Genomic DNA, 15,747 nt, shown 5'->3' on the forward strand with positions numbered 1-15,747 from the left:
GCTGCTATACAGTTCTAAAGCAGATACACAAGGTCTTTTTTTTTTTCTGTACTTACAAACTAAATTCTCGGTAGGTCAGTTTTCCCCACTGACTTCAGGTTGAAGGATTTGATCCTCAGTCTCCAACAATAATGCTCCCCTCACAGAAATACTTACGAGACTCTGTACAAAACACTACATGTTCAAACGAGGAACAGAAGGAAGTCTACATTTAAAGAGAGAAGAGACCGAATGTGGCCAACACTCTTCTCGTTAACTAAAGTAGACATATTTTTAAAAAACATGCTGCTTTAGAAGTTCAATCACCCTCAGACGCCTCCTTCAGGTGCAAAATATGTATGGGTTAGGAGTTCTGAAAACATAAGATCTCACACTTTTTAACCCTCCTTTCTGCAAATTTCAACAATACAAAAATAATGTCAGATTTTTAGCTCATTAAATTTAAGCCAGCTGCCTTAACAGTGTTGCTGTAGCAAATGCATTTTGAAATCTGATCTCCACAAATCTAAAATAGTGTCAGAAGCAGAAAAACACACCCTAAAATTATTATAAACCCACACAGGCAGCACTTACCCTCTTTCGCAGGAGGGATTGTAGGTGGCGGAGGTGGTGTTGAAGGTGTTGTTGGTGGTTGAGTTGGAAATGGTACTGAAGAATGAAAGGAAGGAATGTTTAAAAAATGTTTAAAATCCCTATATATTTTATTTATATTAAACACAGCATTTTCTACTCATTTCCACATTTAAAGTTTACTATCTGTAATCAATTAGTTATGTAATTAGAGAGAAAAGTATGTGAGCATGTGCATGCAACATCCTCCTGTACTAACCACTTGAAAAAGGATAATACTATTACACAGCAATTAATGACTGCATTTCAGTGTGAGTGATACAATGATACAACTGAACCACTACTGGAACTGCCTCTTTTTGGGTTTCCCTATTCTTGACCTACGATCCATAATTCATTTTGTAAAAGGTTAGCATCAGGTTCCTTTCTGACCACAACCAGTCCTTAGTCTCTGCCCACCCTGGACAAAGGTATTAGTACAAAATACAAAGACACAGTGCAAAAGCAAGCCAGTGCCCACATTCCGAGCAGATCACAGCCTGCCCTGATCAAGATTTCCCTAAATTTTGTGGGACACCTTATTACGCTTCCAGCTAGACATGCATTTCTGACCACAACTCGACAGGACCATGACTTTGTTGCCTGCAGCAACTTCTACTAAGCTTACGATCCAGAGTTTCTGAAAATTGTCTCATCCTTCCCCTGAAAATAAGCTTTGGAATGACAGTCTCCCAGAAACCTAGCTGAACACATGATCACTGATTGACAGCTTTGCTGAATGCAAGAGCTCTGCTTAGTGCCTTTCAATATAGTCTTGATTGAATTCTGAGAGATAACATGCACAGACATTGACTTCCACAACTGTATATGAGGAAAAGTTACGCTTTCATTCAAGGACATTTTCTCCAATTCTTTTCAATGTAATTCACATAAGAAGCCACAGATGACAGAACATCATTCTTTCAAGACTAACTTGTTATTTACTATAATATCTAAGTTACATTTATAAACAATGGATAGAGTTAGATATGACAACTTCAGCAAAGGCACCTATCTTTGGGAAAGACTAGTGCCAACAGGATTCATGACAAGCCTCATGCTCACATCCAAGCTGACTCCCAGTGCAACTGATGTGGGTCTTCACACTGGTTCAAACAAGAGAAAAGGCCAAGACTCTGAAATACCTACAATAAACTAAGGCCCAGGACCTCCATGGCCACAGAGAGAGCAGGATCAGATCCATTTAGAAAGGGTCATCTCTGCAGTAAGAGGACTTGAAAGGCTGCTCTCTGAGCACCAGAGACATACAGGTCACCCTGAAGAGTCTTGTCTTCTGAGGTGACACAATCATTTATCTGCATCATAAACTATCTTTCTCAAATGGATATGTAGGCCAAGGTGTGTTCTTCCTTATGTCTCTTAACTCCTGAAACTGCAGAGCACACAAAATCCGTTCCTCCAAAGAGCAGGAGAATCTCGGCTTGTTCCTCACTGCTCTGAGAAGGCACCTGAACAACTGAGAAGCAGAGTCATGCACCTGTGCAAGTTCTTCCTGTGTGAAACCACAAGTGTGCGAGTGTTCACCTAAAGAGGAAGATTATAAACACTGTCTACTCTGAAAGAAGGATAAGAGCATTGAGGTGTACAGTAATGTAGTATGAGAAGAAGGGTATCACTGAGATTGAAAATGGGCTCTAAGAAAGAAAGAGATTATTAAAGTATTCACTTTTTTCATCCTGTGTTTTGTTTTGCAGCATTTTGAGGAGGATCTTGCCTTCATAAACAGCTGTGAGGTTGTCTGGGGGCTTGGCGTTTTTTTTTGTGTTATTGAGAATAATAATAAAAAGGTTGCTTTGTTTATTTATTTAAAAATACATAAGTATTAATAGATTGGGTATCAAGGTCCCATTTAACTCTAAATTACTCAGGGAGTGGTGAGATTTTACAATTTTACTAAATAACAAGAGCTGCAGGATACAAAACTTCCTCTGTTTGCTTCGTTTTTCTGGATTCATTTTTTTCCCCAAAGTCATAGATTTTCAGAGTATCCCCTAGTGGGACTTTTTATGAGGAAAGCTAAAACCACCCTCCCTGTTTCATGCCCCTTAAGGAGTGCAATACAGTTGGTAAATGTGACTTCACAAGTGACACACAGCAGCGGCGTAAGAATCCTGCACCTCTGCGGAGGAGTCACAATGTAATTGAAAATCAAAAACTCAGCTGAAGGAAACTGCGTAGGAACAGCACATCTGTGGGCAAAGGGCAAAACACAAGAAGCAATCAGGCATTACCATCACTGCTGGCGGAACTCTGATCTATTTTACTCACATGTTGTCTCCATGATGCTGACAGCAGGGCCCTCTATCTCCTGAAGCTGGGTATGAACACTGATTTTATATTCAGTTCCAGGCATCAGCTCAAAGAAACAATGTCTAGGCGTCCCTCCACCAAGATTTACTTCTCGCTTTTTCCCATCTGGAATTGTAAAAGAGACCATTAAAACATTTCTTTATTGTTTTATTGAATAATGTAATTTAAGTCTGAAATAGAAGCGGACATGACAGCAGATGAAGGGCAAGCTGTTGACATGAATTAATAAACTACATGCTGCCTTATTTCTGGAAGTTCACCTCTGTGTAGAGGTCTCTGTAACATTTCATCCTTCCTATTTAGTAGGAGCTGAGGAATGTGTCAGACATCTGCAGGAAAAAAAGATGAATTTCACCCCATGCACTGAAGTTAATGAAAAACACTAATACTGTCATCAATGGGCTCTGGATGAAGTCCTAAATTATCAGAGTCTAATGAGGAATTCTTGCATTATGTAATTCTACAGCATCCTTTGTCCATGCCTCTGGTTCTCAGAGTCTGTAATGTGCTTACTAATTGCAAGAGAGACTAAACTAGATGTTGTATTTCAGCTTCTGCTAGTAACCACTTAACAAGTTGGTTAAGGAATAGTATTTACAGTGTTCTAAAATTGATTCCGATAAATTCTGAATTGGAAAACATGTTGTCAATGGAAAAAGGCCAGGTACTGGAAATAGCATAAGGCATATTTTAATAATAAGAAAATCATCAGCACAATTCATAAGCTGTAGCAGAAAGAACTGAAACATGAGCAACTGATCTCATACTCTACAGAGTATACACGAAGAATGCCAAACGGTCATTTACTGCCAAGGAAAAAACACCTGATGCTTATCAGGAGGTGTTACATTAGTATAAAAAAAAATGATCACTGCTTAAATGAGACACACACCTAATTTGACAATCAAAACTCTTCATGACAGACATTAATAAGAATTAATTGTTCACACTTTTGCTTGTTCTGCTCACATTTAGGCTCTTTTGGCTCAGTTAAAACAATTCTGGAAGTTCTGTATGATGAAAACAGAAAGTTGGCTAGGTCCCAGATGAGAAGAAAATCTGTGCTGTCTTGTGCCAGCCACAATCATTGTTTTCTGAACAGCTTTTCTGTATTCTGGGACTTCAGATAAACAGTATTACCATCCATTTGCCATTCTACAGAAAGATCTTTAATTTTGCAACCAAATTAGTATTATTTTTCATGACACCTTTGTCAGATCCCATTAAATGTTATTAACTGCACTCCTCTCAAGTTATTCAAGCTTCTAATTTGTCATAATTCAAAAGATCACTGATGTCTACAGGGGATAACAGTCTGCACAAATAGTGACTTCTCCATAACCTCTTCTGGCTACACCTGAGAATCATAGAGGTGGAAGAGGCTGCAATTCACCTTCTACACAGTCGGTGCTAAAAGCATCAAGACACCATATGTTGCCACATAAAAATATCTCATGTTTATCCAGAAGAGTAACATTACTAAAAGTTATCATTAATGATCAACAGAATGAGAACAGACAAAACCAGACTCTGTGGACTCTGTGAGCACAATCTGGATTCAATCAGAGTTTTCCCTGCCCTTCTACCTGCCTCTCGTGTCCACCCTAGCAGTACAGAGCTGTCACCGATGGTTTATTTACAATGCTAGATGTATTCAGTTCATCCTTCATCCACCTTCTGTCCCTCACACCAGTGAAAAGCTCAGATAATCACTTATCTTCTGCTGACAGACAAGACTCCCCCCAATAAAAAGGACAAGTTATCAACATCTGTTTGATATAAAAGGACAGCAATGCTACTTCCACTCCTGAAACTTTCCATGTGAACACAACTCTCTTCCATCCATCATTTCCAGTATTTCAGGAGCCAGGCTACAGGTCAAACTGCATGCAATTACTTAACTTACGCAATTCAGTTCTCTAGGTTAGGCTGTAGGTACATATTGAATGATATGACTTACCTACAAGGGATTCTATAACTACCCTGTATGCAGTAGCATGTCTGTGAAGCTGCCACTGAGCGCAGAGGCTCGTCATGCGGACTTGATAGGAATCCAAATTTGTCACACCCAAGTCCACTGAAAATTAAATACCCAAAAATCAAATTTACACCTCTAGTAAGACATACAAGAAAAAAATTACAAATGAACTGTAGTGAAACACTTGTGCCAATTTATTTTTAACAAATAAATTCAAAAGCTACTTTAAAAAACGTCAATGAAATCAAAAACAGGAAGGAAAAAAATAAAAAGTGAATCTTTTGATGAAAAGTTAGGAACTTAAGTCAATTCAGTTAAAACTAAATAATGAACACTGGTAAAAATTCAGTTACTACAAACAAGTATAAAAATATCATTATAACAGCAATACTTCTGTCAAAATCTAATTTAAAATTAAGCTTTAGATATATAAAGACCAAACCTTATTATATATACAGAGCTAGACCAAAAAAGGCTAAATCTACTTTCCATTAAGGAGATTTATATCTACTACTAAACAAACATGTTTGGCTGATAAATAATAACATCTGATTTACGATTTGGGTCCTGCCAGCATGCAGCAGATTATCTTAAAGCCTGATAAAAACAAGAGAGTTTCATTCCAGGAAAAAAAACTTGCACACAACTGAGAAAGTCTTCCACGTGAAAATTTATACAGAGAGCTGCACAAAGCCATAGTTACAGCAAAAACCAGCCTGTAGAGATCTGAATAGCATGAAATCGTTCTTACAGGTTTTGGCTACGCCTGTTAGGGCATCACTGAAGCCTGTTGAGTATGAGGCAAATACTTTAACACTGTACTCCGTTCCGCTGAAGAGGTTTAGAATGAGAATGGTATTAATATCATCCCCTACAAAGGTCTCCAACGCAGGACCAGGAACTGCAAAAAAAAAAAAAAAAGCAAACAATTTGCTCATCTGTTGAATTAGCAGGTAGTTAAAACAAATCTTAACCCATTCAAAATTATATGAGCTTCTAAAGTTACTCCTAGTTTTTTCCCCTTTTATTTTTTTTACCAAACACAAAAACAAAGACACTCTGCTCAGTCCTTGCATGGACAGAGGCCACAATACACTTAGGAAATTCAGCAGTGGGATTCATTAGGGCAGGGCTAGACACTGGCATCTGTTAAGACCCTTTTGTTCTGCTTCAGTGACTTACTACTGCCCTAAATAGGCAGCCAAAGATCTCCTCAGCTTGACGGTGTGCCAGGACCAATAGGGGGACAGCAGATGCCAGCCAGCAAAACAGTCCCTACAGGGTTCTTATACAACAGCATCATTTAACACTGTGTAAAAATGATAAGGAAAATAGAAAAGAATAATACTTTCTCAATTCAGAACTGCAAACAGCTCCTTTGTCACCTATCTTAGCTGTTCTGGATATATTCCAGAAAACAGGCAATAGTGTCATTTTTGGACAGTATTTTAGCCCCTTAATGGTCACGTGTTTGTGTTCTGTGCTTAATAGAGGACCGTGATTTTCCAAAAAAATTCAAAGGAAGAGGGGTGCCTTGTCTAGCTGAAATGTGCTGGCAGCCAAGGGATGCAACACAAACAAAATGGACAACAGATGGCAAGATTTTGGGGGAGATGTAGGGTGGGAGAAAAAGTCAAGGAAACTAAAGCCTTGTTTGCATTGTAAGGGGAAGAAAGTTGAAGGACAAGAGAACTCAGAAGAGAGGTAAAGAGCAAAGGTAGTCTCTGAAATAAATAGAAAGAGTAATGGTAAAATGACATAAAAGGATAGACTGAAAGAGTTGGTTTTGATCAGCCATAAGATGGGAAGTCTAACGGGGAATCTTACTGCTGCCCACACCTACCTAATGGGAAGGGGCAGAGAAGACAGAGACAGAATCTCTTCTGAGGCAAACAGGAAAGACAGTAAGAGAAAACACAAAATTTGCAACATGGGAAATTTTGGTTAGATATTAGGAAAAACAATTTCACAGTGAGTGTAGTAAAAAACTTCAACAGATGCCTAGAGAGGTTTTGAAATCTCCATCCTTGTGGATACTACAAACATGACTGGACAAGGTCCAGAGAAGCCTCTTCCATGCTGGCCCTGTTTTGATCAGGGGGTTGGACCAGATGATCTCTAGAGATCCTTTCCAACCTGTATCATTCTGTGACTGTGAAACTCTCATTTCAAAACCTGAGACACCCAAATAATAGCACTTCAAGGCTGTAACTGCAACTGTATGATTTAAGTACCAAATTCAGCAAAGGATGATGTCAAGACATTGTACAGTCAAAACCAAATGACCAAAAAATTCAGTTTAAAAACTCACTGTTGATAGGTTTGTAGACAATCCTGTAACCCATTGTGGGTGATGGTGGGGCATCCCAACTGATACGTAATCTGTTGTACCATTCATCCGAGACACGCAAATTTCTAGGAGCAGACAAGGGTACTGAAAAGAAACCAAACTGAACTCTTACCAAATTATCTCATACAAGCACAGGCATAAAACTTAACACATGCACGTGAAAATGTGAGATAGCCAGTACTCTCACATTTACAGTTAAAAACGCAAGAATGAAAGTCTTCAATCAAATTCTTCCTTGGTATTAACACTACTGGATTAATATTGATGTATTTAAGAAAGTTATACCAAGTTATACCAAGGATTAATTATGAACTTTGTTCAACAAACAACGAATTTTCCAATTAATTCCCAACTTTGTCCCTACATTAAAAAAAAAGTAAGATAATTCAAATACAATTATCTTTTATTTACATAGTTTCTTTCAATCCAAGTGCACTGAAGTTTTTAATGTATAAATCACGCTCTTGTGAACACTTAGTGCTTTCAAATGGAATCAAAGGAATGATTTACAAGTGATTTAAGTGTCTGCACAAATAGCACTTCAATTTAGGCAGAAATTATGTAAATAAGGAGAACAGTTCAATAAAATTATACTGTCATGACTAGCAGTGCACAATGAGATTATTTTTTTGCCAGTATACAGTAGAGAGGGAACTTAAGCTACAGCTGAGTAATCTTTTGGTACTTGGTCAAAGCTCTAGAGATAATGCAATCACTTTTATAGAAAGTTCAGCAGCATTTCTAATTTCTACTTTCTAATGACCTTTAGAAAGTAATGATCTCACACAAAAGAAAATGTAACAGTACAATGGTTGATTTGATTCTATTCCAGCAGGCATTGTTTACTTTATTTTCTGCATTAGTTGGCTCGGCCTTGGTAGGCTAACTATCAAGGACTTACCAGCTTTATTACTCAACAAGTTTCTGCAAACTCACAGTATTTGAATATAAAATATAACTTATCAATTAGAAGCAACCCATTGTTTATAAATCACTGAACCAATCTTAATATAAAGCTTGAGTCGTATAAGTCATGCAAAACAAGCCCTCATTTATACTGATATATATTACTACAGTCAAGGAAAAAGGCCAAAAGAGTGAGCCTTTCTTCATTCATATCCCAGCCAAAGACAAGCAGAAAGTTTGTATAATACTTACAAGTTTTGCCAGGAGCCGAGACACTGACCCCCTCACCATCAGAATAGATGGGAGTGATGGTAACTTTGTATTCTGTGTCAGACAGCAGAGGCTGAAGCAGAAGAGTATTTTGTCTCCCAGGCACCATGACCTGGATGGTCAGAAAAACAGAAACCATCAAGCTTAATGACTAGGGCCAAAGCCTTCTTATATCCTACATGATCTCTGACACCACATTCCACTGGTATTGCTGTATAGCTTCCATTTTTAGATATTTCTGGTACTCAATGGTAAAATAATAAGATTATCCACCCTTTTAATAGATCTTCTAGTTATACCTGACTAAAATAAAAAGGAGAATGCACCTATAGAATAACACAGCTTTATATTAAACCTGTGAGCCACTACAGCTCCTTGTGCTGGTTTAGCTAGGACAGAGTTCACTTTCACAGGAAGCTGTGAGGGGATGCAGCCAGGACAGCTGGCCCAAACTAGCCAAAGGGATGTTTGACACCGTATGACACCACGCTCAGTATAAAACTGGGGCAAGCTGGCTGGGGGAGGAACTTGCTGCTTGGGGAATCGCTGCTGTCTGGGACTTTGTTTTCAGGGGCCGGTGGTGAGGTGCAGTGTTGTTCGAGTGCAAAGCACGGTCCAGTGTTTGCACTCTCTCCTTGGAGGATCGTTGCTCAGCACCAGGCTGGGCATCTGTCTTCTGGGTTGGTGAGTGATTGCATTGTGTATTCCTTGCCTTGTATATTCTCTCATTGTTATTGTATTTGTTGTTCACCTGTTCCTCTCGTGGTTCTGTTAAACTGTTTTTATATGTTTCCCAATTCTCCTCCCCACTCCCTTGGGGAGTGGTGAGAGGGGTGAGTAGCACGTGGTCCTAGTGCTGGCTGGGGCTAAACTACGACATCCGTAAACCACTGGTACTATATGGATGGTTAGTAAAGACAAAATAAATCCTCTAATTGTATTTATTCTTGCTATGAATATGACTGTCCAAAGATATGCTCATTAATAAAGGTTGATTGTTAATGCTCTTTGGGGACAGAAAATCCTCCTTCCCTTTGGAGGAAGGAAAATGAATTCATGAAATTGGGAAGCATGAACCAAGCAAGTAGGAATAAAACGTGTTTGTCCCATCTGCATCTAGTCTGGGGACAAGCAAATGAAGTTAGCCATTTAGGAGAGAAAGTAGGAGTACATCCCACAAATAGCAGAAGGTCCCAAACTGCCATGAAACATGGAAGATTTGCATCAGAAGTCCAACCAGGCAACCCGGTAGAAGCAGAGAAGTTGTAGAAATCCATCCAGGCAGTTTTGGGTGTGCTAGAGCAAATGTTTCAAACTGCTGAATTGAGCACTGCTTCTTGTAATGCAGTAGGAGGTCTGCCATCAGCAGCTATTTCTGAAATTCTTCAATAGATTAGGATATTTTAGCCAGAGCCCCAAAAACTAGTATCATAATAGTGGTGGTAGAGGTGCCCAAGTAAAGCCTTGAAATCTTTTAACTTGTCAGTAAAATTTTAATCTCAGAGAGCCTCCAAAGCCTGAACAGGAGCTACCCAGCATGTGGAACATACATGGTAAAAACAAGAAACTAATCCTATGTTCCCTGCACCAAATCTATGTCCTATGAAGTAACTTTGTTGGAAGCAACAGTCCCAAGATCCTATCTCATTTTGGATCTTCCCGGGCCCATGTCTGTTGTGTGAAACTATCACCTGAGCCAGCAACCACACATATTTGGCAAGAAGTTGAGAGATCTATAGGCCTTTTGAGCTCAAGGGGGAAAAGCAGAACATGAGCCTAAAGTATTTTGTTGTTTTAAAGAAGACTGATGCGTCTGCTGAGGGCAAAGTTTTCTGAAGCACATACTCAGAGAAGAAAGCTCTCACCAGTTTTAACACTCCAGGATACATTCTAAATTTGGCAAGTGATACACAGAAGGAAATTAAACTAGCATACCCAGGTGTTAAGCCTTGTCAAAAAGTACTTTATTGATTAAAGCTGGACAAAACCACCTAAATAGTTGTGCATGAAAGATTACCATGCTAAACTTTTCCATACATATACCCAAAACATACAAACTATGTTTCTGAAAAAAAGAACAACCTTTTTTTGTTGTTGTTGTTTTATAGAAAAGGGGACACAAGCATTGAGAACTCTCTCTATTCCACATGTGCACATTGGAGATCTACAGAACAATATAGTTTTCAGCAGTGAGAAATATTCTTGGCTTTAAGGAAGAAAAAACAAATGTGATCCTTCCAGTATGTACAGCACACCCAAGAACATACATGCAATTTAGAGCTTGACCCTTCTGTAGTGAAAAGTATCCTATTACATTTTCTAGTCCCTGACCTTCAGCCAATTGGATGTGGGATTAAAAAACTTATTAATATTTTTATGGAAAGGAAGCCAAAAAACTTCAGCATCCACCACAGAATTGTCACGCTATCGTATATTTAAGCCCAAATTCCACAAAACTTTTTGGTTCTTCTTAAGAAGTGCACTTAAACATATAAACACTCCCCTAAAAATCGAATGTCTGTGTCTTTCCAGTGACATCTGTGTTGCACCTCTCAGGTGCTTGAAGCCACATGATAAAACACATTCCTTCCATTTAAAATGTGCTTAATTTTTTACTACAATCTTACATTATTCCTTATTCAGTAAAGTATTTATGCACATGATTAATTTCAAAGATTAAACACGTAGTCAATCTGTTTGCTGAATTGTGACCAAAGATTATAAGACTTGAGAGTGTACTTAAAATTAAATAATTTGCTGAATTAGAGCCAAGATACCTCCCTAATCTTACAATTTTATAATTTTCCTTAATGAGCTTTTGGGTCAACTCTAATATCCTTCTGATAGCCAGAATCTGAATGCCCTTCCTACAGTATTGATTTCCTTTTAAAATAATAGTCATTGAATACTAAAAGAGAACTACATTTATATCATGCAGATGAATATGACTGAGCTGCCCAAAGCTGCAACAGTAAATCTGGGATCTAAATTTCAGAAACTTTGGGTTATTGTCAGAAAAACTGTACAATTTGTGCCATTATGCTGTGCAAGTTTGCCACTGTATCATATACTATATTATAATACAGTCAAGGAAATTCATAAAGCATGTTTCTGCTCCAAAAGGAAACCACTATATTTAAAGTTCATTTTCAGATTATAGTTGAAAGAGATGGCTAAAAAGGAATTTTCTAGCACAGACTCATAAAAGATGAATGAAACCAAAATGAAAAAAGACTGATTCATATTTTTCTAGAAAAAAAGATATTCAACTAACAGCTTGTAATATTTTTAATCCATATAGTCTGATATAGGGCTAAAAATGTCAGCTACTAGACATAAAAAAATATCTCATTTTCGATATAACTGTTCTATGAACAGAAGTGAGCCACATGACAGACACAGAAGGAGAGTGATATGGGGAATATTTCTGCATTCTGAGCTATTGACTAAGAAAATAACCTCAAACTATACAATTTAATCTCTTAAATGTATCTACATAGAGCTATCTCAAAATTTCCCCAATTTTTTCTTTTTTCTCTTTTTTTTAAAGCACTTCGCCTCCCAGAATACTGAAATTATCTCAAAAATTGTGATATATTAAAATACAGCTAGAGCTTTTATTATATTTATGTTTTTATGATTATATATATTATATTTATATTATTATTATATATGCACAAAAGAGTACACATAGTACTCTTCATTCTTTCAAATATTTTCCAAACTCTTGATCACCAGAAACTTTTTTTGTGTAAGACAATTTTAATTTTGATCATCACATGGTATTAGAAAGATAACAAATATTCTTAAGCACTAGATTAAAAAGTCTTGTCTTTATTGTGACATGTTGAGGTTAACAAGCAATATGAAAACTCTGCATTCGAACTTCAGTTACGTTGTTTTAGCATAAAATGAGACTTTTAGGGAGGGAACAAAATTGCTGAAGGAAAAAAATATTTAATATTGTCCTGTACAAATATTTAGGAGTTTTTAAACCACAATCTCAGGGTAGTAAAAGGCCTAGGAGTAAAAAAAAATCCAAAACAGAAAAAAAATCCCCCAAATTTAGATAAATTTTAAAAATACAGGAGAAAGAAGACAGGCATCTAGTCTTTTAACTATGATTTCTTGAAACATCTGTGTGACTGGGCCTTGATCTTACACTTGACTGCTGTTGCCTGCAGTACAGCAGGTGCTATACGATTAAAACTTTGAAGTTCAGTCCCACAGTAACACCAAATATGGCTCTTTTACTAATTGCCATGTGACTGTCGTAAGGAGAGATCATGCCTTAGCAATTATTAAACAAACTTTTTAAGCTTATGAAGCCATTCATAAAAAAACCCATACAGACCATTCTTACCGCTTCCTCAGCACGGTCACCTTTCGCAGTGAGGTAGGTCACTCGGAACTGCTGAACATTGTAATCTGAAATTTCCCACATCACCCTCAGACTTGAGGTTGTTTCATCATCTATAACAAGGTTTCTGATTCCTGTTCGAAAAACTAAAGCCAAAAGTAACTTAATTAGCATCTTCTCAACTCTATTTTTTATATTTTAAATTGTGCTAATTATCACCAGGTAGCTGCAAGCTCTACGGAACTCATGGTGGGTCTGCAGATCCATGGTGGGGCAAACCCATACAGTTCAGTCATACTTGGGCTTAATAACATAAAAACTTTAACTTTTTAATAAAATAATAGTTATCTTATACTGCCATTAACATATGTTACCCCATTCGCTTTGTTTATATTATTTGGCTTATGGAGCTTTAGAGTAACCAAAACTCCATTGCAGAAGAGAGATACTCCAGAACCACGGATCCTTAAAAGTCTGTTTTCTAATTCCAGGGAAAACAAACAGAACCCTCAAAAGTAAACAAAATTCTGAATAGTTTCAAGCTCATATTTATAAATGGAAAGACAGAGCTGATTTTTCCAAATTAGTCTCTGTATTCCTATGTAATATCACTGGTATCATTCAGAGTCCCTATGCTGAGTTAGAGGTTGGCTCCATCCACACACGGCATGTGCAGGACGCTGGCCACATGCCAAAAGGTGGTGCAGGAGTATGACTTTGTGGACCTTTCACCGGTGATGTCCCTTGCCTGGGGCCTGCACCTCCTCAAGGTCTGCCATGGCCATGTGCTGACCACACGGACCATCAGGAACTGAGGTTATCGGCTTCTCAGTAATATCACAGCTTTCTGCATCTGGGTGTGCTTGTGAGGGCCGTTTGCTCTTTGCATTTAAACAGCATTTAAACTGTTAGTATTTATTCTATTTACCTGCTGTGGTGGGCTTAGGTGTTGCGGTACTGGCAGTAGTCACTGTGGTAGGTATTGCAGAAGTCATTGCAACTGAAAAACAATACTCAGCTCACTAACAATTCAACAAGACATCGAACACACAGTATTTATCTTGCATTTCTAACTATGACAATGAAACTATGTGCTCACACCTACAAGTATCCCACACACTTCAGGCATTTCTGATGCTACAAGGGAACTATTCATTTAGTTTTCTTTAGGGACATATATTTGCAAGATTAGCACTCAGATCTACAGATAAGATGTAATCACTAATTAAGAACGCACATAGTTTCCCACATTTCTGGCTGAACTACGCATAATGAATTCCACTTTGACCATTTGTTAAGATTGTCAGATTAATTAAACTGAAAGTTTTTTAAGGGTACTTCACTTCTGTCCAAGTAAAAAACAGAAAGGACACTTAGCAACACTGGGCAATACAAGCATTGTTTGGATGGGTAAGGGCTTCTTGTCTTAACAGAAGGTTCAAGATTAAACTTGTTTACTTAACTAAGTCATTAACTGTAAAAAGAGATTAGATAGAGCAATCTACTGACATGCTGGCCACTGTTTTGTTCATTAGCTATCAAATTCACTGGACATGATTTTGAAATTTTATCTTTGTTACTTCCATGTTAATGTCACGGGATGCTTGTGTAAACTTGGACCACTATTTCAGCCAAGAGTGAATTCACCTCTAGTGAGTATAAATTAAATAAATAAGAAAGAAAAGGTTATACTGTAAATGCCAAACATCTTAAATGAAATTCTGGTTAATTATTTACTTTAAAACATTTATTTATCCCTGAAATCTAATACATCTTCCCATAAGGAACTGACTAAATACTGAAATGTAGGATGGAAGAACATCTACCCAGATTCAAAGGTTGTTAATACCAGAGCTCAGACAGGGAGCCAAACCATCATTTTGATTCAGTGCCATTTACCACATAATATTAAATAAGAAGAAAATAGAGTCAGTAAAGCCCTCGTGCTAAACTACCACATTTTTCAATACTATAGTTACCCAAAGATGGACCATACTTTAAATATAAGATATATGCATTATATTTAAATCACGTAAACCTCTCTAAAAATCACAATCAAGAGTTTGTCTTACATGTAGCTCCAAGAACAGCAACAGCTTCACTTTCACTGTCATCATCAAAAACTGCCAGCAAGGAAACTTCATATTCTGTGTTGGGCAACAAACCCTCAATAACATGACTGTCTGCTTCTCCATTTATGACAACCTAAGTATTAATAACACAGCAAGATTAAAGTAAATCAGTTCTGCATTTGATTAATTTATATGAATTGACAGAAAGAAAGAAAATGGATTCTCCTTTAAAATAAATTAAATCTATGTTCAGATCTGCCCAAAGAATTTATTAGCTCTGTTGAAATAAAAAGATTCACAGAATACACCCAGAAAAAACACTGTTAAGAATACTTAAAATGTATTCATTATTTTGTGGCTGGCCTGATTACTCTAATCTTGTACTTCCACTCAGAACTAATTAATTGCTAAAGCTGACCATGTGTATTTCATTTGAAAATCACTGAAATTCAAAACATTAATCAATGAAAACAACATAACATTCATTCATATTTCTACCATTCAAACACTCTTATGACAAATGTATTAGGCATCTCCACAGCCTTACAAAATACTGCTTCTACATCAGAATTATAATCCAGGTTACAGTTCTATACATCTGAATGTGACTTGAAAAATGTTTGCTGCAGACTTGGGGATTAGGGGAGATGTGCTGGCAAAAAGTTTGCTATCTGTTGTGATGTTTTAAATAGCATATTTTTCTTATTTCTATCTATGACAGCAGCAGCAGATTCACATGTGCAATGTTAGTGGTAAGCAGAAGGTCTCACTTCAGATTTTTGTGTGCTTCATTTATTTTATTGCAAGAAATCAACAGACAGGCAGGAGTTGGAGCTAAAGGGACTGTAAACAGAATGTGAGAAACCTGAGT

At 37.3% G+C, this 15,747-nt stretch overlaps 1 protein-coding gene across 1 annotated transcript in view; it reads right to left on the reverse strand.

Moving 5' to 3' along the window:
* COL14A1 (collagen type XIV alpha 1 chain) overlaps positions 1-15,747 on the reverse strand; it is a 124,893-nt gene that overhangs the window by 49,290 nt on the left and 59,856 nt on the right. Inside the window, exons 17-25 of the mRNA XM_082045131.1 lie at positions 14,877-15,009; positions 13,733-13,804; positions 12,808-12,950; positions 8,427-8,556; positions 7,230-7,352; positions 5,670-5,819; positions 4,901-5,017; positions 2,899-3,045; positions 574-648 (exon numbers count right to left, since the gene is read on the reverse strand). Of these exons, the coding sequence (XP_081901257.1) occupies positions 574-648; positions 2,899-3,045; positions 4,901-5,017; positions 5,670-5,819; positions 7,230-7,352; positions 8,427-8,556; positions 12,808-12,950; positions 13,733-13,804; positions 14,877-15,009 (1,090 nt within the window). The remainder of the gene's footprint in view (positions 1-573; positions 649-2,898; positions 3,046-4,900; positions 5,018-5,669; positions 5,820-7,229; positions 7,353-8,426; positions 8,557-12,807; positions 12,951-13,732; positions 13,805-14,876; positions 15,010-15,747) is intronic.

Source organism: Streptopelia decaocto (assembly GCF_964273445.1).
Source record: "Streptopelia decaocto genome assembly, chromosome: 2".
Lineage (NCBI taxonomy): Eukaryota > Metazoa > Chordata > Aves > Columbiformes > Columbidae > Streptopelia > Streptopelia decaocto.